We start from the raw sequence: 23,357 nt of genomic DNA, 5'->3' as shown, positions 1-23,357 counted from the left end.
AAAAAAAAAAAAAAAAAAAAAATGACCAGGTCTGTTTTTGAAACAATAGACCTGGTTATCAGAAAAAAAGGAATCTAAGTATTGCTGAAAATTCTACCTTTCAACCCAATATTGTACTCAGTAGAGAAGAGAGGACATTGTAGAATTCTAGAAAATGATTTCCCAAAAGCTGTTGCCAAACAACCCCTTTATAACATGCAGGAGGGATTTGCAGTGTTCAGATCTTGACCTCCACTTCCAAGTACTACCACTACAGTAATGAGTAGCAAATGGAGATTAAGTGGGCAATACCATTTTACGCCAGTCAATGGTTACAATTACCAGTAAACTACAGAAATTATGATCTTACATTAAAGAAGGGGAATCTACAGCTGAGAAGGAAACATCGTGAAGATTTTTCTCTACATCTACAAACCCCTACTTTCCCTTACTGCAGGGATCTGAATCTCAGTCATGCAAAGAGGAAGCTTCCAAGAGACAGTCTTCAAAGGAAGGAACAAAACCCTGAGTGTGGTTTGGGAAGTCTGGAAGGAGTTATCCTCACCCAAGAAGAGGAGGTGTCCATAGGTCTCTAACATCACATCCTTGTACAGTTCCCCCCTGACTGGTTCAGGCATCCCACTCCTCCTGAGAGAATTCTATAGCCACATCCCTGAAGGTCAACAGTCCCTGCAATAAAAATGACAGTTACCAAGTGGCCATAGGCTGCATTCATAATGGTACCCAAGATGAAACAGGGAGTTAATGTCACCAGCTAGACACCAAGACCTGACCTTCACTGTTTACCTGCTTGTACCCACTGACCATAGTCCCACATATAATCTCTTCATTCCACCTTATCTTTTACTTCGGGCAAAACACCCTATGGGGACAGCCTCCTGTGATGAAAACAGAAACTATACAAAAGTAATGTCTTCTCAGAGAAAGAGCTTATACACATCCAGTTTGAGCTCAACTCCTGACTCACATCTTTTTCCAAACTCTGTCTTCACATTATATTTTAGCTCTGAAGAACAGAGGTCAGTTTTCAACAACAGAATGAATGTGTATGAGAAGAAAACATTTTCCTTCATCTGTTCTCTATTCTTTGGTCAGTCTAATGATTAAACTGACATCAGGCAAGTTCAGAAGAGAGAAAAAAAAATAATTTCTTGATTATGGGAACCTCAAAGATGTTAGGCTCAAAGATAGGCAATCGAGGCTTATATGCCATTTGGAATGAAGGAGAAGGGAGTACGGCTTTACATCTCAAGAAGGAGGAACTACATTTACATTCAATGAAAAAGGAAAGAGCAAATGTTTATCAAACATGTTTGCACTGCCACGCAGATAACATTTTATAAATGGTTCATCGCTGGGGGCACCTGAATGTTTCAGTCAGTTAAGTGTCCCTCCTTGGCTTAGGTCATGAACTAGCAGCTGGTTAGTTTGAGCCCCACATCGGGCTCTCTGCTGTCAGCACAGGGCCTACTTCAGATCCTCTGTCTCCCTATCTGCTCCAATCCTGCTCGTTCTCTGTCTCTCTCTCTCTCAAAATAAATCAATAAACTTTACAATAAATAAAAATTAAATGTTCATCTCTGCTATTAACTCCTTCCTAGTAGATGTCCTTCACCTAATTTATTCTTGGCATATGTATCAGCCTCAGAAAAGGACATTTTTCCATTGACAGCAACTTAGAGGTTGCTAGAGGATACTTTGTTAAGTTAAATAAACCACATACAGAAAAATATATACTGTATGAAATCACATACACGCAAATCTTAAAAATGGCAATATTATTAAAGATTAGCAAGTTTGTTGCCAGGGGCTGAGGATGGGGGAAATGTTTAGATGTTGGTCAAGTGGCAAAAAGCACTACTAATGCAGGATGTGTGAGCAGTGAATGTTTACACCTCGGTGAGTGTGCTTAATACTAGTGTGTTGTACCCTTGAGATTTGCTAAGAGAGGCTATTGGAAGTGTTCTCAAGACACACGCACACACACACACATATTAACAATGGGAGATGAGGGATATGTTTATTGGCTAGATTGTGGTAATGACTTTGTAAGCAGGACCCAAGGGTACAGGAGCACCTGGTTCCAGTGACCCCAGACAGACCCAGTTCTGCCACTCATGGCTGTCCAAATCCAAGGGCAAGACAGAGGACTTTTGCTGCCTCAATTTTGACCTCAAACTTGCTCACTGGGTTCCTTCCAGCTTGTCTCCTGGCTCAGGAGGAAGACCCTGAGGACAAAGTATCCCTCAGGGGAACTGGAATTACCCCTCAAGCCTCAAGGACTACCCTGAGCCAGAAAGACCCTACCCTAGACAATGACAGACTTCACTGTCTACCTGCAGGTCCTGACTCCTTTTGCCCCTCCACCCACCTCTCCCCTTTTCCCTTCCATACACCTGGAAGTGTATCCAGCACTTTGGAGACAGTCTTTGAGACATTATTCAGCCATCTTTGCAGTGTCAGCCTCCCTGAAATAACTACCTCTCGTGTTTCACCACCTCTCATCTCTCTGCCTTTGGATTTTGTCAGTGGCAAGTGGCCAAACCTGGTCTGTGTGGGTCCCCCAGAGAAGGCAAGAACAGCAGTGGGATGAGTGGTGATAAAACAAGAAGATTTTCTTCACGGAGGCCAACACTGAGAAGAGAGGTGACCAACACCTCAAACACTGTCCCCAACCTGCCGAAAATCCTTCCAGGTTTATATAAAGAAAATGTAGGATGAAGGGTGGTGGTGCATGAAGGTGGGGAAGGTCAGGCCAATCACTGCACTGCTGTGAGGCATGTGGGGTCTTGCTGGCTCAGGGCAGTGCCTGTTGCTGGAGGGGGTAGTTTCCTTTCCCAACCTGGGATGCTTTGCCTGCTGGGGCTTCTTCCTGAGCTAAATGCTGATGTGGAAAGAAGAATGGAATCAGTTAGAAAGTACAGACCAAGGTCAAAATAGCAACAGTTGAAGGCACTGCTGGGTCCTCTTTCCATTTCACAAAGTCTATGTATATTAACTTTTTAAAGCTTGAAACTTCTAGATGTTCAGAAATGGAAAGCAGGGTCATGAATGGGTTGGCTCCTGAAACTCCCATGGAGCAAGAATGTCCTATCCCCTTTTGGGGGTGTCAGAATTCCTGTCCCTTTCTGGTTGTTCAGGCTGAACTAAGAAATTGACATGAGACTGGGTGGTTCAGTTGGTTGAGCATGTCTTGGTTTTGTTTGTGAGATCAGGGTATGTGAGATCAAGCCGCACATCAGGCTCTGCTCTGACAGCACAGAGTCTGTTTGGGATTCTCTTTGTCCCTCTCTCTCTGCCCCTCCCTGGTTCTCACTTGCTCTCTCTCTCTCTGTCTCCCATTCTCTCTCTCTCTCAAAATCAATAAACTAACATTTTTAAGAAAATTGAGACTGGCAAAGACTATCCTTGTAACCTGTTTCTTTTCAAAAGAGTCAATTGACATTAAAGCTCAATATGGACCAAGTGAACTTCAGCACACCTATCCACTTCAGGTCTTCAGCCTGGAAATGTCTATTCATTATTGACTACCTACCAGCATTCTTTTTATATGTATCAGCTGACACATCCACCTGCATTTTCTTCTTTCCCAGGCAGTTCACTATTACACTTATGACTGAAAACACTTAAAAATGCTAATGGAGGGGCGCCTGGGTGGCTCAGTCGGTTGAGCGTCCGACTTCGGCTCAGGTCACGATCTTGCGGTCCGTGAGTTCGAGCCCCGCGTCAGGCTCTGGGCTGATGGCTCAGAGCCTGGAGCCTGCTTCCGATTCTGTGTCTCCCTCTCTCTCTGCCCCTTCCCATTCATGCTCTGTCTCTCTCTGTCTCAAAAATAAATAAATGTTAAAAAAAATTTAAAAAAAAGAAAAAAAATGCTAATGGAATTCCTTGAGCATTTCATCTATCAAGACGTCAGCATTTCTCCTAGGACACAAGGCACAATGTTCACCACTTGATCTGCAATGTCTGCATTCCCTAAAACCTAGCTTTCCCTATAGCTTCACCTGTGGTCAGTTGCATTACAATTCAGAAAAAATTTCCCTTAGCCCTGTTTCTTGAAGGACCTTCTAACCTTTAAACTGTCTTTGTGCAACAGTTTTCAAACTCCACATGCAGATAAATTGGGAAACTATAATGTATCATATTGAAAGATACACACTCAAAGATAATTTCAAGTGTTTCTTCATTATTACAGGAAAAACTTATATTACTGCTAAGACTCTGGCCTTTTTGCCGGAACCATTAACAAAATAATTGTAGAGCTGCTTATATGATAATTATGAAAGGTTTTATTTTATGCCTGTAATTTATTATTTTTTGCTAGATAGATTACATTTTTTCGTAGTTTATTTTAATTAATTTATTTTGAGAGAGAGAGACTTCCAGCACAAGAAGGGGAGGGGACAGGGAAGGGAAGACAGAATCCCAAGCAGGCTCCACATCATCAGTGCACAGCCTGATTGGGGCCGAACCTCAAACAGTGAAATCACCTTAGCCAAGATCAAGACTCAGAGGCTTAACCACCTTGGGCCACACAGGCATCCCTAGAATACATTACTTTATTCACGATTTTACTTACAACGTCACTGACATGTAATTGAACATAACACTCTTGGAAACATGAATATATAAATGACTGACAGAAAGAACAACACACTACATTTTTCTCATGAGATGGGGGAGTTTGGGTATAAAGGTTACAAAGATGCTCCCTAGGACAAGGATGCTTGGGGTAGCTGTTATTTCAGGAGACGATCTACTTGTGGTACTACTCCTACAATAGGTTGGCCCCTCAGCTTGCACATGCATAGCAGGAAAACCATAAGTGAGTCCTAAACACAAAATATCTGAGGTGTGAGGAACATCATCCTGTCTAGAGGATGTGAGAGTCTGCAAAAGAAGTCTTAGGAAATTTAGGAAGAGTAAAATCATACAAGTATCTTATTTTGGCCACCATGGACAGAAATTAAATTATTCTTTGCTTTTAATGTGTATTTATTTGAGCGATAGAGAGTGAACAAGTGTGAGTGGTGGAGGGGGAGAGAGGCTCCATACTCACTGTGGAGCCCCATGTGGAGCTTGACCCATGCCCATGAGATCAAGACCTGAGCAAAATCAAGTTAGAAACTCCACAACTGAAGCACCCAAGCACCTCCAATTCCATTTTTAGTAATTTTAAAACCTCATCTACTGTTCTCCTGAATGGCAGCTGCACCACTTTGCATTCCCACCTGCAGTACAACAGGGCTCCTCTTCTTTTCATCCTTGCTAATACCTGTGGTTTCTTGTGTTGTTAATTTTACCCATTTTGACAGGTAGAAAGTGATATCTCATCAGTGTTTTGATTTGTGTTTCCCTGATGATGAGTGATGTTGAGCATCTTTTCATGTGTCTGTTAGTCATCTGGATATCTTGTTTGAAAAAGTGTCTATTCATGTCTTTTGACCATTTCTTAACTGGGTTGCTTGTTTTTTTGGGTGTTGACTTTGAGAAGTTTTTTTTGTTTTGTTTTGTTTTTTAATAGATTTAGACTTTTCATTCAAGTCTCAATTACTATGTCATCCCCATCTTTCCAAATGATAGGGTTAAGTTTGTCCTTTTTTGGTAAAGCACATACACTTTGAGCTATAAGAGAGAATTTTGGAATAGAATTTCAGCACAAACCAAACAGTCCCAGAAAGCCTCAGAATTGGTACTTAGTTGTAGATTTTTGATTTTCAGGATGCGTTGAAACCTAGTCCTTGTCTGACAGCAAGTGCCTTAAATACCCACGCTGGTTTTGAGCAAACTGCAATTTTTCTTTGGACACTTGATGTCTCTTTAAAAACCACAAGCTTTCACAGGTGTATGCTGGTGTCATGCCAAGAATCTTGAGAAGGGGAGCAGAGAACAAAATTATATGCATACTATAACAGAGGAAAGCCTGCAGAAAACTTACTATCATCCAATATAGCCTTAAGATTGTCACCTATAGGATGGACCCTCTGTGGAACCCTGAGGCATTACTGCCCAGGTGTATTGCCTTTCCTCCCATGTAAAGGAAAAGATACTGGCTATCCCTATCAAATGGACTCTTTTTAAAAGGACTACATGGGCCAGTTTCAGGGAAAAATTGGTCTTCAGTAGGAATCGATGTCACTAGTGCATGAATGTTGGGAACAACAGGATACAGACAGATAACGTTATTTATTGCTCAAGGGTCCTAATCAAACTTCCATCCTCAGCCTTCGGGTTTTCTCACAGGTACAATAGGGGTGATACAGGGACTGGAACTACTTCCCTCCTGATCTACCCTTCCCTTGCCAGGACTCTCCTTCCCAGGAATCCCCTTCCCCCTAGGACCCCTCCTCCTCCCCAAAGGAGCTCCTCCACCCCCTGCGCTCTCCCCCCCCAACCCAGTCTACCATGGTACCCGGTCCTGGCCTTCATTGCAGCAGTGGCCAAATATTTCTCGAGCATGACCATTGATCTAGGGGCTGAGTTTTGTAATCCACTATTATGTGTTTGATGCCCGGTCGGGTTTCTTTACTTATAGGGTAATGATTAATTCTGGACAAAGACTTTGAGGGATCTATGTGAAACTTGATGCATGATGCACTGTGGATCGTGCCAATATCACTTCAACATTTTCATCACAAGATGGTTGGTAGGTCATCCAATAGGACTAAATGATCAGTTCCACTAACCTCACCTGAAGTGCCATCACAGACAGAGCATAGAAAACACGTTGAAATATCATTTATCTCCTCTTGTTTCCAAATGTGGTTACTACTGTCAAATTCTAGATTTTCCCACTTTTTGGGGAAAAGAAATTCTGGCATGACATTTCCCAAAGAAATCTCAGTCCAGTGAATGAATTGGGGCAGATAAACTAAGGAGAAATGGGTGTGTAATGTTCAAAAGTCTAGACACAAAGGAAAAAGTTCATAGACAGGGACCCATTGCTATGTATTGAAGACCTATATTCTTTGAATTGTTTTGGTTCTCTGAGGCAGGGGCTGCTGGTAGCATTGGGTTGGAATACTAAGAATGTAGCTCAGATGTCAATAAGGACAGAGACAAGTTTATTCCCAAGGAACAGAGTAGTTTCTCCAAGTCAATTGACAGGGAGGACTAGGAAGATGCCTGTGGCTTTTGGAGCCCTGTCATTGGGAATTAGGATGACATGGAAAAGGTTGGCTAAAGAGCTCAAGGTGTGTTTGGCTCTTAAATTTGTCACTCTCTTTTTTCCAATATCCGGAAACTGATCAGAGAAGAAGAAATGGGTTTAAATCTGAATAACCATAGCCTTCCTTACTTCCTAAAATGGTTTCCAAAGGGATCCTGTGTGGATTTTCAAACCGACCATTGCTGTTGCCCCCCTCCTCAGATTCTGTCAATTGTTGTGGTTGGAAACAACAGTGTTGACTTAATGAAGTGCTCCAGGTGATTCTACCTGAGGCCAGAGTCAGTTGGCAAGGCTTCCCATTAATTTATGAGATTTGACTGTGGCTTTTGCTCAAGGAGAGGTAATGGTGTCTCGTCTACATGAGTGTGGGAGGATTAGGTCTGCGCAGCACACTCTTCCTATGCTGTAGCAGAATTTGTGGGTGTCTGAGGGAGTGGAAGCCACTGGAACTATAGAAGGAAAACTCAGAGATTGGGCACCAAATACGTAGTCTCCATTTCTGAAAAACTCCTGACACAAAAAACTAGGAAGTTTTGTCCTTCTGCATTTCAAAGTCCCGCCTGCCAGTGATCACTTCTCTGGTGAAGACGTTCTGTTGGTGCCTTTAAGGGCATTTTCTCCTGATGCATGTGTGATTTCTCCACCGATACCTTCTGAGAAAGAAAGCTAGAGGACGAGGGGAAAGAAGAAGAAATGCCCAGCTCCCAGGTAAGCCTGGTGTTCCAGGTCGGAGGCCGTGTCATCTTTTCCCCCTAAAATTCCATGCATTTAGAAATCGCCTATGTTGGTTTCCTGTGTTTGGTGTTTCTGCCTTATGTTTTCACCAAAGCTTTACAACCTTCTCAGGAACGATACTCAAGGTTAGGTCTTTAGAACTCTTCCCCCCTATAAGCAGGAATCTTCTCTGTATTCTCAAACAAGCCTTCACTAGGACGTCAACACTTGTCACTTTGGGGTAAAGTCCTGCAACTATTGCAAATAATCCCTTTAGGACAGAGCCAAAGGGGAAGAGGTTGAGTCCAAGATTCCTGTTGCTGATGGGGTCTGGTGGTGGGATTTCAGTCGAGGAGAACCATTCCCCTTTAGTTCCCCATTTAGTACCTGTCTGTAGAGCAAGATTAAGAAAATGAAAAATACAAGGCCCCCAGTATCTTAGGAGTCCTCTTAAGCATATGGGAATCCTTCTGGAGACCTCCCTTTTGCCTTTCCCTCCCCTGGCTGCATAATCACTCTTCACAACCCCACTGTGGATCCTGGTGCCCACAGGTCCTCTGTGTTATAATAAAACGACCTTTTTGTACCAAATAATAAATGCAAAAAAACACAGGATGGATATGAGGCCTGAATAACTTGAAAGTTAAAAAATCGGGGGGTGGGGGGAGCAGTCTTGGTGTAAAATGTGGAAAAGATACTCTGTTTAAAATATACTAGACATTATAGGACAGGGAAACAGCCATCTAAATGTGGTGTTTCTCCCATTCAGATGGGGCTCCCAAATACGGGTCGATGATCCTGTGGAAGCCAAAGGCATGAGTGGTGAAAATAATTCACGTGTGGCAGAATAAGACATTAGATTTATGAACACACCTCAAGGGAGTGGTGGGCAGGACAGCAGAGGAGAGGCTCCTGCCTTGAGGCAGTGACTTGGGGCTAATTTTGCAGGGGGAAGATGTGTATGTATGGTAACTTATGGAATTTTCCCTCATGTGGTAATTCTGCCTGGGTTGTAATGGGTTACAAAGGGGTTGTAAGTACCCATTTGTTAGTTTGTTAGGACCTATAGATATTTTAAGGCAGGTCATCTGTTGGGCCTTCCTCTCTTCAGCCAGGTGGCCCCTGTGGACTCCTCTACAATCTGGTGCTCAAGCCTATTTGCCTCAAAGCACCCTTTACTGAAAGTATATGTGATTGAAGTTTGTATAAATCCACTGTATTCTCTCATAATTAGACTGACAATCAGATTTACTGTTTGGGGGCCAACAGAACACACCAGGGATCATGTGTCCTTTGGTATGTCTTAGGCACTGATAGCAATTTGTTTCCTTACACTTTGTGTTCACTTCTTTAACTGGCCTGGTTCACTCTGCCAGATTTCTCCCCTATGACGTTGATCTTTCCCCCCCTATCTTTGCTAAGGATCTTAGATTTACTGAGTGATGTGCAGAAGCATCACATTTCAGCTGGAAACTTCTTTCTTCTTTTCTTCTGGGTTTCTCTTTGCTTGTAGTTTCTGGTGAGGAGAACCAAGCCAAAAAAATGTAGCTTCCATTAATTTTCCTTACACTTACCTTGAAGCCCATTGATAAAGGAATGTCATACTCTGCCTGTTGCAAGTATTTAATAAAAATTAAACATTGAGGCATGAAAGCAGCTATGATTCCTTGAGGAAGGGCATATCCTGCATGTCTCAGGTGCCTATCATTGGCTCTAAGGTGTAAGGAAATTTAATTGGAGCTACATTTCCCCACGTGAACGAATTACACCCTTACATCTCTAAGGTTGTTAAAGATGGAAGGTCTCCTCTTCAGTAGCTTCTTCCTGCTGAATCAGTTCCTACCGATGAGTGGAGGTTGGCCAGTGGAGAATTTAGTAGGAGTTGGAAAGGCAAGGCAGCTGTCTTTAGAGTTGATAACATGTGGGAGTTTCTATGAGTAGAAAGAGTCATCTGTCCCCTTGATGTTCTGCCACCAAAAGGGTCTCATCACCAGGTGGTGATGCTTTATATTTTCAGAAAATGAAAACAAGATTCACATACTTGACATGTTTGTGTGTTAAAATCCTCAAAGATAATAGAGTCGTAGATAGAAAGTGCAGCACGTGAGGTTGTCACAGACAGGAACCTTGATTTGCAGCCAATAAGCAGATCAGGGGGAATAACTTCCAAAGGAGAGATGCACAGAGCAAGAGGGAGGGGCGTGATCATTTCCTTTTATTTAAGATTTGGGTGGACAATTAGGAAGTGGAGCCATGTCATTTTCTCTGAACTGGGCATAAGGTGGCACACATGCCTTAGGAGAACACTTCCGTACATACACTATGTGTTATGTAAATGAGGTTTGTGCTCCCCCTTGGGTGGAGATTTTGGTATTACACGGGGGTCAAGGTAACTGTCCTCACTCCATGAGTTAACCCAGTCGTCCATCTGCATAGGTATGAGTCAGGGGTTAAGCGCAAAGTTGCCATGCCCAAGCTCTTCCTTACGGCGGTTGTTACATGTTGTTGTATGTTTTCTGTTTCCATGACAGGAGACTGTGCCCATAGGGTGTTTGCCAGAAGTAAAAGACAAGGTAGAAAAAAGAGGTGAAGTAAAATGATGGAGTATGGTCTGTGGGTACAAGTAGGTAAGCGGTGAAGAACAACTCTTGGAGTCTAGCTGGTGACATTAACTCCCTCTTGCCTCTTAGGTGCCATTATGAACTCTGCCAATGGCCACTTCATAACTGTGGTTTTTATTGCAGACACTGCTGACCTTCAGGGATGTGGCCATCGAATTCTCTCAGGAGGAGTGGGGATGTCTGAATCACAGTCAGAGGGAACTGTACAGAGATGTGATGTTAGAGACCTATCGACACCTCCTCTTCTTGGGTGAGGATATCTCCTTCTAGATTTCCCAAACCCTGCTCAGGTTTTGTTCCTTCCCTTGAAGAGTCTCTTGGAAGCTCCCCCTTTATATGACTGGGACTCAGATGCCTGCAGCAAGGGAAAGAAATGGGGATTTGTAGACATAGAGAAATATCTTCATGATATTTCCCTTTCAGCTTTGGCCTCCTATCTTTTAAAGGTACCATCATCATTTTTGTAGATAAATGGCAATTCTAAACATTGAGTGGCATAAGACGGTATGGCCCACATCTTAAACTCCAACTTTTACTCCTTATTGTATTGGTAGCACTTGGAAGGCAGGCCATGATGTGAATGTTTGAAAGTCCTCCTGCATGTTGTAAAGGGACTTTTTCTTGTGCAACAGTGTTTGGGAAATCAATTTTTAGAATTCTCCCATGTCCCTGTTGTCTGCTGAGTACATTACCGCGTTGAAAGGTAGAAACTCCAGCAATAATTATATTCCTTCGTTCTGATAAACAGGTCTTGTGTCAAAACCAGACCTGGTCATCGTTTTGGAGCAAAAGAAGGAGCTGTGGGGTGTGAAGAGAAAAGAGACAGTAGCCTCACACCCAGGTAGGTGGGAGTGAAGCACACGACACAGGTGAGGTCCAAATGTGAAGGAGGAAGATGGATCTTACAATGTTGTTCAGGTAGCTCTCCTTGAATGGAAATTCATTTGTAAAGCCGAGTTTTATGTCTTCCCCTCTCACAGAGGGACATCTGCTCTCTAACACATCATGTCTTTGATTCTCCGAAGAGTCTCCTTCAGCTCCAGGGAAGGTCCACCATATCCATGGTGAGGACCTCCATAATCTGAGAGCTTCTCCATTGCTGTGAGAGCCCTAGAAGATCTCTCTGTATTTCTGAGGAACTCTATGCTAAGTCATTTCTAAATTGTGTTTTGCTGCTTGTGATAAGTGTGTGAGGGTAGTGGTGGGCCCATTGGGGTTTGAGGCAGAAGCCTTGAGAACACTGGAGACAGAGATCTCATGTTTTCTGGTTTAGGATTTCCAAAGTTACAGAGGATTTAATCTTAAGTGTACAAAATTGAGGCTCAGTAATTTCATAAGATCACAGAACACATCCTTCAAATGAGAAAATCTAATCCTTTATTTCACCTCAAAATTTATGTGTCTTTGTAGTAATTAAAATTTGAAAAATCCACTCTGTGTTCCACTGCTCAATGGTGAAATAATTTAATGTATCTATGTGTTTCGTAATTACCTATATATTAATGTCATAAAGGAGCTAGAACATTTACAAGTTAGAACCCACAGCCTATAATAAAGTCTCCATCATTACCTTTATTTCCTAGTAATTGCATTATTTTATAATTTTGTATAGTTGGAAGTTCCTGTGACTTTTTCATATGTGTCTTCACTTTCTAAAAACTTGTATATGAGATGCATCTCTGATTTTTTTAAATCAAAAGTTCTCTATGACCTGGGTATGTGCCTTGTAGGAAATAGAGGGTGACTGAGTGGCTCAGTCAATTGAACATTGGACTTGGGCTCAGTTCATGATCTCACAGTTGGGGAATTGGAGCCTAGCATGGGGCTGTCTGCTGTCCATGTGGAGCCTGCTCTAGATCATCTGTCCCCTTTCCCTTTGTCCCTCCACTGTTTGCATGATCTCTCTCTCAGTAATAAATAAACTTTAAAAACAAAAGGAATTGAAGTAGATAATTACTAAAATCCATGTAAAAAAAAAAAAGGATTGCTCATAAATGTAATCTTACCTCAGGAAAAATTAATCATGAGATTATTCTCCCACTTTCCTCATCATGTATCTGAATTTCATCCCAAATATTTATTTGATTATGAAGTGATTGTCATTATATATTCCAACTTTGGCAGTGTTTGTTGATTTAGAAAGGTTTTTTTTAGTCACCTTGGTTCTAAAGAATGGATTATACCCTACACTCTGTGTAAGAAGAGGAATATCTTAAGAAAATAATTACTTTTTAATGTCTTTTACATGCTTATTTGTAAAATTTTTCAGTAGTTGATTTTAATGAATATCTTTCCTGTGAACTGCCAATGAAGACATGACAATTCAAAAGCTTCTTTTTCATGGGTCCGTAGTTGCGGTTTAAAATTATAGTTACATAGTACATTTCCTTTGAAAGGATTAATCTATTTCTTTTATGTAGACTGGTTGGAGTTAAATTTTGTCTGATTCTGGCTTTGCATTCTATAATAATGTGCTTTCTTTTGTATGAAACATTCCACACATGAGTTCGTTGTAGTTTCATTTACTTGTATATCTTGTTACAGGATGTCAGTGTTCATCGAGTACATTTTAAGACCATGTGAGTTGAAGTCAAGTATGAATCAGCCATGCCCCTTACCAGTAAAATTATGTATGTACTTCTTTGTATAAATATGACCCATACATAATTTGGGACTCATCTTATTTCTCTCTTTCCTTGGTTAGTGGTCAGTGAATGTTTTATCATGTCTCGGTGAATTGTCATAATAATAGACAACTAATGTCTTGGTCAGTTGTCATAATAGACCATTAATTTCATCTTATATTTATTGGTGACTTTATATTTTCCTTGCATGAGAGAATCTCTTTTAAGAATTGAAAGTAATTGTCCAACATTCTATATCTCCAGAGTACCTGAGTGACTCAGTCTGTTAAACGTCTGAGTCTTGAATTGGGTTCAGGTCATGAACTCAGGGTCATGAGATCGAGTCCCATGTCAGGCTATGAGGTGAGAATGGAACATGCTTGGGATTCTCTCTCCCTCTCCTCCTGCCCTTCCCCTGCTCTCTCTCTCAAAAAAATAATTAATTAATTAATTAACAAGTAATAATAATAGTAATTCTCTATCACTGTATCAAGTTTAGATTTTTTTTATTATAATCTTTTCCATAACTTTTATTATGAGGATTTTTTTCTTACAGTTTATTTGAATTTTATTTTTTTTTACTTACATCCAAATTAGTTAGCATATATTGTAACAATGATTTCACGAGTAGATTCCTTAATGCCCCTTACCCTTTTAGCCCACCCCCCTCAACACTACCTCCAGTAACCCTCTGTCTGTTCTCCACATTTATGAGTCTCTTATGCTTTGTCCCCCTCTCTGTTTTTATATTATTTTTGTTTCCCTTCCTTTATGTTCATCTGTTTTGTCTATTGAAGTCCTCATATGAGTGATGTCATTTGATATTTGTCTTTCTCTGACTAATTTCGCTTAGTGTAATACCATCCAGTTTTATCCACGTAGTTTCAAATGGCAAGATTTCATTCTTTTTGATTGCCGAGTAATACTCCATTGTATAGATATACCACTTCTTCTTTATCCATTCATCCATCAATGGACATTTGGGCTTTTTCCATACTTTGGCTATTGTTGATAGTGCTGCTGTAAACATTGGGGTGCGTGTGTCCCTTCAAAACAGCATACCTGTATCCCTTGGATAAATACCTAGTAGTGCAATTGGTGGGTCATAGGGTAGTTCTATTTTTAGTTTTTTGAGGAACCTCCATGCTGTTTTCCAGAGTGGCTGCACCAGCTTGCATTCCCACCAACAATGCAAAAGAGATCCTCTTTCTCTGCATCCTTGCCAACATCTGATGTTGCCTGAGTTGTTAATATTAGCCATTCTGACCAGTGTAAGGTGGTATCTTATGGTGGTTTTCATTCATATTTCCCTGATGATGAGTGATGTTGAGCATTTTTTCATGTGTCCATTGGCCATCTGGATGTCTTCTTTGGAGAAGTGTCTATTCATGTCTTTGCCCATTTCTTCACTGGATTATTTGTTTTTTTCGGTGTTGAGTTTGATAAGTTCTTTGTAGATTTTGGATTCTAACCCTTTATCTGATATGTCGTTTGCAAATATCGTCTCCCATTCTGTCTGTTGCCTTTTAGTTTTGCTGATTGTTTCTTTCGCTGTGCAGAAGGTTTTTATTTTCACGAGGTCCCAGTAGTTCATTTTTGCTTTTGTTTCCCTTGCCTCTGGAGACTTGTTGAGTAAGAAGTTATTGTGGCCAAGATCAAAGAGGTTTTTGCCTGCTTTCTTCTCGAGGATTTTGATGGCTTCCTGTCTTACATTGAGGCCTTTCATCCATTTGAGTTTATTTTTGTGTATGGTGTAAGAAAATGGTCCAGGTTCATTCTTCTGCATGTCGCTGTCCAGTTTTCCCAGCACCACTTGCTGAAGAGAAAGTCTTTATTCCATTGCTTGTTCTTTCCTGCTTTGTCAAAGATTAGTTGGCCACACATTTCTGGGTCCATTTCTGGGTTCTCTATTCTGTTCCACTGACCTGCGTGTCTGTTCTTGTGCCAGTACCAAACTGTCTTCAGGATTACAGCTTTGTAGTATAGCCTGAAGCTCTGGGATTCTGATGCTTCCTGCTTTGGTTTTCTTTTTCAAGATTGCTTTAGCTCTTTGGGGTCTTTTCTGGTTCCATACAAATTTTAGGATTGTTTGTTCTAACTCTGTGAAGAATGCTGGTGTTATTTTGATACAGATTGCGTTGAATATGTAGGTTGCTTTGGGTACTATTGACATTTTAACAATATTTGTTCTTCCATCCAGGAGCATAAATCTTTTTCCAATTTTTTTGTGTCATCTTCAATTTTTTTCATAAGCTTTCTATAGTGATTTTCAGTGTATAGCTTTTTCACCTCTTTGGTTAGATTTATTCCTAGGTATTTTATGATTTTTGGTGCAAATGTAAATGAGATCAATTCCTTGATTACTCTTCCTGTTGCTTCATTGTTGATGTATAAGAATGGAACCTATTTCTGTGCATTGATTTTATACCCTGAAACTTTGCTGAATTCATGAACCAGCACTAGCAATTTTTGGTGGAATTTTTAGGGTTTTCCACATAGAGTGTCATGTCATATGCAAAGAGTGAAAGTTTGACTTCCTCCTGGTCGATTTGGATGCCTTTTATTTCTTTCTGTTGTCTGATTGCAGAGGCTAAGTCTTCCAATACTATGTTGAATAACAGTGGTGAGAGTGGGCATCCCTGTCTCATTCCTGACCTTTGGGGGAAAGCTCTCAGTTTTTCCCCATTGAGGATAATATTAGCATTGGGTCATTCATATATGGCTTTTATGATCTCGAGGTGTGATCCTTCTATCCCTACTTTCCTGAGGGCTTCTTATCAAAAAAGGATGCTGTATTTTGTCAAATGCTTTCTCTGCATTTATTGAGAGGATCGCATGGTTCTTGTCCTTTCTTTTATTGATGTGATGAATCGCGTTATTTGTTTTGCAGATATTGAACCAGCCCTGCATCCCAGGTGTAAATCCCAGTTGGTTGTGGTGAATAATTTTTCTAATGTATTGTTGGAGCTGGATGGCTAATAACTTCTTGAGGATTTTTGCATCCATGTTCATCAGGGAAATTGGTCTACAGTTCTCCTTTTTAGTAGGGTCTCTCTCTGATTTTGGAATCAAGGCAATGTGGCTTCATAGAATGAGTTTGGAATTTTTCCTTCCATATCTATCTTTTGGAGCAGCTTCAAGAGAATAGGTGTTAACTCTTGCTTAAATGTTTGGTCGAATTCCCCTGGAAAGCCATCTGGCCATGGATTCTTGGTTTTGGGGAGATTTTTGATTACCAGTTTGATTCCCTTACTAGTTATGTGTGTGGTTCAAATTTTCTATTTCTTCCTGTTTCAGTTTTGGTAGTGTATATGTTTCTAGGAATTTGTCCATTTCTTCCACATTGCCCATTTTATTGGCATATAATTGCTCATAATATTCTCTTATGATTATTCCTATTTGTGCTGTGTTGGTTGTGATCTTTCCTCTTCATTCTTGATTTTATTTATTGGGGTCCCTTCCTTTTTCTTTTTGATCAAACTGGCTGATTTATCAATTTTGTTAATTCTTTCCAAGAACCAGCTTCTGGTTTCATTGATCTGTTCTACTTGTTTTTTGGTTCTGATAGCATTAATTTCTGTTCTAATCTTTATTATTTCCTGTCTTCTGCTGGTTTGGGGTTTATTTGCTGTTCTTTTTCCAGCTCCTTAAGGCATAAGGCTACGTTGTGTAGCTGAGATCTTTCTTCCTTCTTTAGGAAGGCCTGGATTGCTATAAACTTTCCTCTTATGACCACCTTGCTATGCCCCAGAGGTTTTGGGTTGTGATGTTATCATTTTCATTGGCTTCCATATACTTTTTAATTTCCTCCTTAACTTCTTGGTTAGCCCATTCATTCTTTAGTAGGATGTTCTTCAGTCTCCAAGTATTTGTTACCTTTCCAAATGTTTTCTTGTGGTTGATTTGGATCAAATTTAGAATTTTTATCCTTAATTGTGGTGCTATTCCCATGACATGTTTTGGTACCATTCTCATTAACTTGTGTGTCTTCTGTAGTATTTGTTGCTTAATAAAGATTACTTAAAGCAACTTCAAGGTATAAAAACTCATTTTAAACTGATACTCTAAGTTGCATACACAGTCATTTTACTTTTCATCTCCACCCCTGTGCCCACCTTAACTTACTGATGCCACAAATTCTATCTTTTCATAAGTACTTTATTACCTACATTTATGATTTTTTATACTCTTTTTTTAAGTTTGTTTCTTTTTTTATTTATTTAGAGCAAAGGATCAGGGAAGGGTCAGAGAGAGAGTGGGACAGAGGATTGAAAGAACGCTCTGATAGCACAGAGCCCGATATGGGGCTCAAACTCATGAGCGGCGAGATCATGATCTGAGCTGCAGTTTGATGCTTAACTGACTGAGCCACCCAGGCACCCCTGATTTTTTATACTCTTACTGAAAAATGTATTGTAGCAGAAATTAAAATGACTTGTTCTAACTCATTACAATGCGACAGGTTTCTATAATTGTGTAGTTTTTTTTTAGATTTCGTAATGCGTTTTTATTTTTGAGAGAGAAAGAGAAAGCACAAATGGGGAAAGGCGGAAAGAGACAGACACAGAATGCGAAGCAGACTCCCGGCTCTGACTGGCAACACAGTGCCTGACGTGGGGGTAGAACTCAAGGACCTCGAGATCATGACCTGAGCAGAAGTCAGTCACTTAGTCAGCTGAGTCACCCAGGCGCCCCAATTGTGTATTTTTTATATTTAGCAGAGAGCTTTATGTTCTCATGTGGTTTTAGTTACTGGTTACAATCCTCTTATTTCAACCAGAAGGATTTGCTTAATATTTCCTGTAGGACAGGTCTACTTGGAAACTTAGACTGGTTTTTACTTGGGAAAGTCTCCATTTCTACATTCATGGAAAACAGTTTGGCCAGGTAGGGTATTCTTAGTGGACATGTTTTGAACTTTCAATACTTAAATACACTGGCATTTCTTCCTATAAGATCTACTAATCATCCCACTACTAATCGTATAGGAGCTCTCTTGGACGAGACAAGTTGCTTTTGTCATGCTGGTTCAACATTCTCTTCTCGCCTGTGAGTTTGATAGGGTTAAATATAAGGTGTCACTGTGTTCACGTCTTGATATTTATCCTACTGTGAATTGACTGAGCTTGTTGCAGTTGTCTCTTCTTTCCACATACAAGACTTCAGCTCTTCATGTCAATGCTCTGCCCCCTTTCCCTCCCCGCTCCTAAGGGGTTCCCATAATGTACATATTGGATCACTTGTTGGTGTTCCATGAGTCCATAGACCCTGTCCTTTGATTCTTAGCAGGTATTGAACACAAGAATACTTTAGGTTGTCTGATTCTTTATTCTACTTGACCAAGTCTGTTGTTGGCCCCTTAGTGTATTTTTAAATTCAGGAATTGTACTCTTCATCTCCCAATTTCTTGTTCATTATTGGTGATATGTTCTGTTTCCTTGGCTTTACATTTTGGTCATGAATAGTTTTCGTGCTATCATTTAGTTAGCTATCTATTTTTCTTCTTCCTCCATGAGCATCTTTATGGTGGTTATTTTGAATTCCTTGTCGGGCAATTAATACTACTTTATTAATTTAGGACCAGTGTTGGAGATATATTTTGTTCCTGTAATTGGAACGTGATTTCCTCTTTCTTTGCATCCCTTGATATCTTTGGGTGACATTTGGTAATTAACAAACAAACAAACAAAAACAACCCAAACAAACCATAAAAACATAACAAAACAAAACAAACGAAGCCTCTGGGCCCTGGATGATGGACTTGATTTGTAAATAGGAACACAAAATAGAGTAATTCTGGGGGGAGTGACACACGTTCTGGGCATTTGTCATGTCTGAATTTCTGTAACTGCCAAGTTTAGAAATGCGGTTACTTTTTAGAGCCCGTGATACCTTCCCCTCTCAGTTTGTCTTCAGCTCTGTAGTCTCTCCCGTGTTTGAACAAATGCTCACCTTCAGTCTGAGCAGCCAACACAGAGTATCCAGAGGATGCTTTGATTCCTTCTGATTTCCATGTCATGAATGACAGGAGGGAACCCGTCAGGACAGCGAAGAAGCCAGATCATCGAACATACATTTGTTTCTGTCCCCAACAGAGGGAACACTTTTCTCACTGTGTTGCCATGGAGTGTCAGAGAGGGTGAGCAGCTGTTGTAGGCAAGTGTCCACGTGACTCTTCTTCATTTGTACTTGACTGTGTGTGCTGTATTCTCCTAATGGGCTTCTGGAGCCCTCAAAAAGGTCCTTTGGTCTATTTTTGTCTCCATGGAGGAGCAAAGTCCTGGTGCTTCCTATTTCTCCATGCTGGTCGTATCCTATCATGGGTATTTTTGCACATTAGCGTACTTACATATATGCATGTCAGTGTACTAACTGTGATGACTGCTTTTGTATCTCTTAGTTGTATCTTTCCATAACACCCTAGGCTTGTTGGTAGACAAACCAACAAGAGTCCTTTGGTAGAGTGATATGGGAAGAAGTGGACACTGTGGTCCTGACTATTTATACTTAAGGGATGATGGGCAAGGTGATGGGGTGCAGGGAAGTGCAGAGTGTTTACTATGATGGGTATAACCAAACAGGAACAATTATCCGTAATGAAATGCTACTGCTAGAAGAGATCAAGGATAGAAAACCTTCTGGGGAAAACCCCACCTTAAGTCAGTTATTTGCAGAACAGTGTCTTTGAAGCAGTAGTCAAAAATCCATTTTTAAACAAACATATTCTCTGGAAGGACGTTTCAAAATGCTGAAAAGTCATCTCGTCCATACTGAAAATAGTCACTGGAAGTATTTCAAATATAAAGTTGGATTAGCCATTCCCTGAAATATTCTGAGAGTTAGGCATTTGGAAAGGAAGATAAAAATTCTAAATGTGATTGATTTGAGAAGCCCTGTTTGGAGGGTTCATTATACTTCCACCAACACGTAATCCCCCTGTTCCCAAGGCTCTTATTTTGATAAACACAGGAGGGTTTAATCCATACATCACTGTTCAATAGTTACAATATAAGACTAAATTTGGAGCAAGTATTTATGTGCTGTGATCTTAGGAAGGCCTTGAGTTGAGCCCTCTAGCTTCTGTAATTACTGTGTGTTTATAGAGGAGATAGGGGGTACAAAGGCACTGAGTGTGGGAGAAACATGAATCCAGGGTGAAATGTTAATAGACATGAGAGAACTCCATTTCCAGAGAACAAGTATGAGATTAGGAAATGTGGAAAAGTCTTCTCTGTAACCTCAAATCTGATTGTACATGATTGTATCCACACTGGATAGAAGAGTTACAAATGTAATCACTCTGTACAGCTTTTAGCTAGTCTTCAAAACTCACTCAACAGCAGAGATGTATTTCATAATGGGAAGAAATCTAACAAATTTATACAATGAGGCAAAGTCTTTACCACTCAATACACTTCTACCTAAGGAGGTACATACTGGGGAGAACGCTAAATAAATGTATTTAAATATATATAAACACACACACGCCCGGCAAAGTTGTTAAGCCCAACTACAAAATTTCTGAACATCAGCGAGAGTACACTGAATGAAACCCTACAAATGTAAAGAATGTGGTGAAGCATTTAGTTTGTAAGCAAAACTGTTCAAAATGAGATAATACATCCTGGGGAGGTAACTTACAAATGTCAAGAATATTGGCAACCTCTTTCCCTGGAACTGAACCCTTCCTCAGCATCAGAGAAAACATACTGGATAGAAACCTTAGAAATGTAATGAACGAGGAAGTATTTTGGGTTTTAATATACACTTCAGGAAAAACCAAAGCCTTTATAAAGGATAAAAACTTTACTAAGATGTAGACATTTGGCAAAGTATGGAATGAAAAGGCAAATCTAAATAAAATGAGAGAATTCACCCCAGGAAGCAGTAAGTCAATACCACTTTTCAGACATGATTCTAAATCAGAGTGTTTATGGAAAGGAAAATCCAAAGTTGAAACCTGGATATCACTTCCATCAGTGTAGGCATAAGGGGCACTAACCCCTCCATCATGGAAAATCTGAGTATCTCTTGAGTCCTCGGAACTTAAAACCATACCTACTATTCCATGGAAATAGCCTATTGTTGACCCCAAGGCTTACCTACAACATTACCAGTCAATCATCCCATTCTTAGTTGTCTGTGGTATAAATGGTATTGTTAGAATTAAGGAAACTTGAGAAAACAAAAGATTAAGAAAACTATAATGAAAACACATTTACAGTAGTGAATGGGTTTATATTTTTTGAAAACCTGTGTATAAATGGACACACCCAGTTTACATGCATGCTATTGAATGGTCAGGTGTATTTTTAAGATGTCTGAAAGGATCAAGGCAGAATGGATGTCTGCAGAAGGACAATTATTCTCAGTCTGTCTCCTTTTTTCTATTGTCCATATTTGAGGGTTTATTTAACATGGCATATATTACTAATTTTACCCATAAATCATCTCATGCTATGGCTTTAGTGCTTCTGTGCATGGAAAATGATTTGATTTTTGTTGTCTCACAGACATGAGGGACTCTTTTATGATAGGAAATTCATGTTTACCTATTTTTTCCTGGGAAGATTAAGGACTCTGGTATGTCCTACATAGGAAGGAATCTTACATGCGGATGCTGTTTGTGATGGATATATAAGAGTGACATCAGCCACCAAGAAGTGTTCAAGGCATCATGTTTTGCAAAAAAATGCTTGACAGAGAAACGTTCTGAATTTAAATATTTTGCCAATTCGTGTGTAGAAAAAATACAGTGGTAGCTCATAAACACCTGAGTATATCGTCATAATAGCAATTGTTACAAGTCAAGAATATTAGTTATGTATCTGAAATCAAGAGATTTTCACGGATATCTGAGGAAAGTATAGCTAACTCTTCTCTAAAGGGGTGAAAGATGATTGTCGATCTACTTTTACTCAATAATTAGCCTTAGTTTGAACAACATGGAAAGTACAACTCACAAATCAATACATTAGAGGAAAAAGAGTGGTTCTTGAAAGATTTCAATGTGTATTTTGACCAAGGATCACACAGTGATTTTGTAGTGGTTTGTTAAGAGTCTATTTGAAATTAATATATATTCATTAATCATCCTGAATGGATTTGAATATGTTAACACGGATTTATACTGAAAGAAGTGGTATCCTAATGCAACCTTAGCCTGCCCCATCTTCATCCAGGTTGCAGGTAAACAGGAACACAAAGTACACTTGACTCTTGTACAAGATGAGTTTGAGCTGTGTAGGTCCAACTTATAGGCAGATTTATTTATAGTACAGTACTGTAAATATAATTTCTCTTCCTTTGAATTGTCTTAATATTTTCTTTTCTTGGGCTTCCTTGGTGGAAAACTGAGTAAAACTTCTTTAAATACTATTCTTTTCCCTTCTCAGGAGTGACCTCATCCAAGTTACTCCCTTTAGGGGAACAATTTGATGAGGTGAAAACTTGGAGAACCGTGAGTCATGGGTCGTTTTCACATTTATTTCAAGGAAAGATGGACAGTGCTGAGAGTTTAGTAGATGTTCTAACTGTAGGAAGAAAACAGTATTCCATTAAGAGTGATGATGTCGCTCAAGATAAGAGATAAAAAAAATCTAGGCTGAAGCATTGGCATGAATTCTTCATGTGGGGAAGGACATTTGTCCTAGTCTGCATGAGTGACTCAGAATTATAGAAGGGTAAATTTTACTCGTTTTCTGTCCAAATCCTCTCTAGTTCTTCTGTCTCCTCATCTCCATTCCAGTGATGTAGCCATCACAGTTGTTCTTTCCTGTGCTAGGGAGACTGCCCCCTCCCACAAAAGCCATGCTGGCGCTTCTTGGTTCTTAATGGCTTAGAATTTTTAAGTTTTTAAAAAGTATATTTAATTATCAGAGAGAGAGAATTGGGAAGGGACAGAGAGAGTGAAAGAGGGAGAACCTCAAGCAGGATCTGCACTGTCAGCACAGAGCCTGATGCACAAGGCTCAAGCTCATAAACCGTGAGATCATGACCTGAGCTGAAGTCAGATGCTCAACAGACTGTGCCACCCAGGTGCCCCTAGAATTTTTTAATATAAAGGAAAATGGTAATTGAATCAACTGAGCCATCTCTAATATTGCAATACATTGTTGACACCACTTCAATGGAAGGAACAGGAAAATACCATCAATTGTACACAGGATTCCTTCAGGCACTTGGTATGGAGAGAATTATGAGGACAGATAAAACATGAGGATAGTATGC

At 40.1% G+C, this 23,357-nt stretch overlaps 2 protein-coding genes across 2 annotated transcripts in view; both read left to right on the top strand.

Moving 5' to 3' along the window:
• The window catches only part of LOC122208819 (zinc finger protein 679-like), a 123,860-nt gene that overhangs the window by 43,521 nt on the left and 56,982 nt on the right, over window positions 1–23,357 (top strand). The window contains exons 2-3 of the mRNA XM_042920277.1: window positions 10,627–10,753; window positions 11,252–11,344. Of these exons, the coding sequence (XP_042776211.1) occupies window positions 10,627–10,753; window positions 11,252–11,344 (220 nt within the window). The remainder of the gene's footprint in view (window positions 1–10,626; window positions 10,754–11,251; window positions 11,345–23,357) is intronic.
• LOC122208768 (zinc finger protein 420-like) overlaps window positions 19,645–23,357 on the top strand; it is a 37,813-nt gene continuing 34,100 nt past the window's right edge. Inside the window, exon 1 of the mRNA XM_042920210.1 lies at window positions 19,645–19,786. Within this exon, the coding sequence (XP_042776144.1) occupies window positions 19,645–19,786 (142 nt within the window). The remainder of the gene's footprint in view (window positions 19,787–23,357) is intronic.

This window comes from Panthera leo, chromosome E2 (assembly GCF_018350215.1).
Source record: "Panthera leo isolate Ple1 chromosome E2, P.leo_Ple1_pat1.1, whole genome shotgun sequence".
Taxonomy (NCBI): domain Eukaryota; kingdom Metazoa; phylum Chordata; class Mammalia; order Carnivora; family Felidae; genus Panthera; species Panthera leo.
The sequence above is the reverse complement of the archived record's forward strand: the minus strand, read 5'-3'. Positions and strand labels throughout refer to the sequence as shown.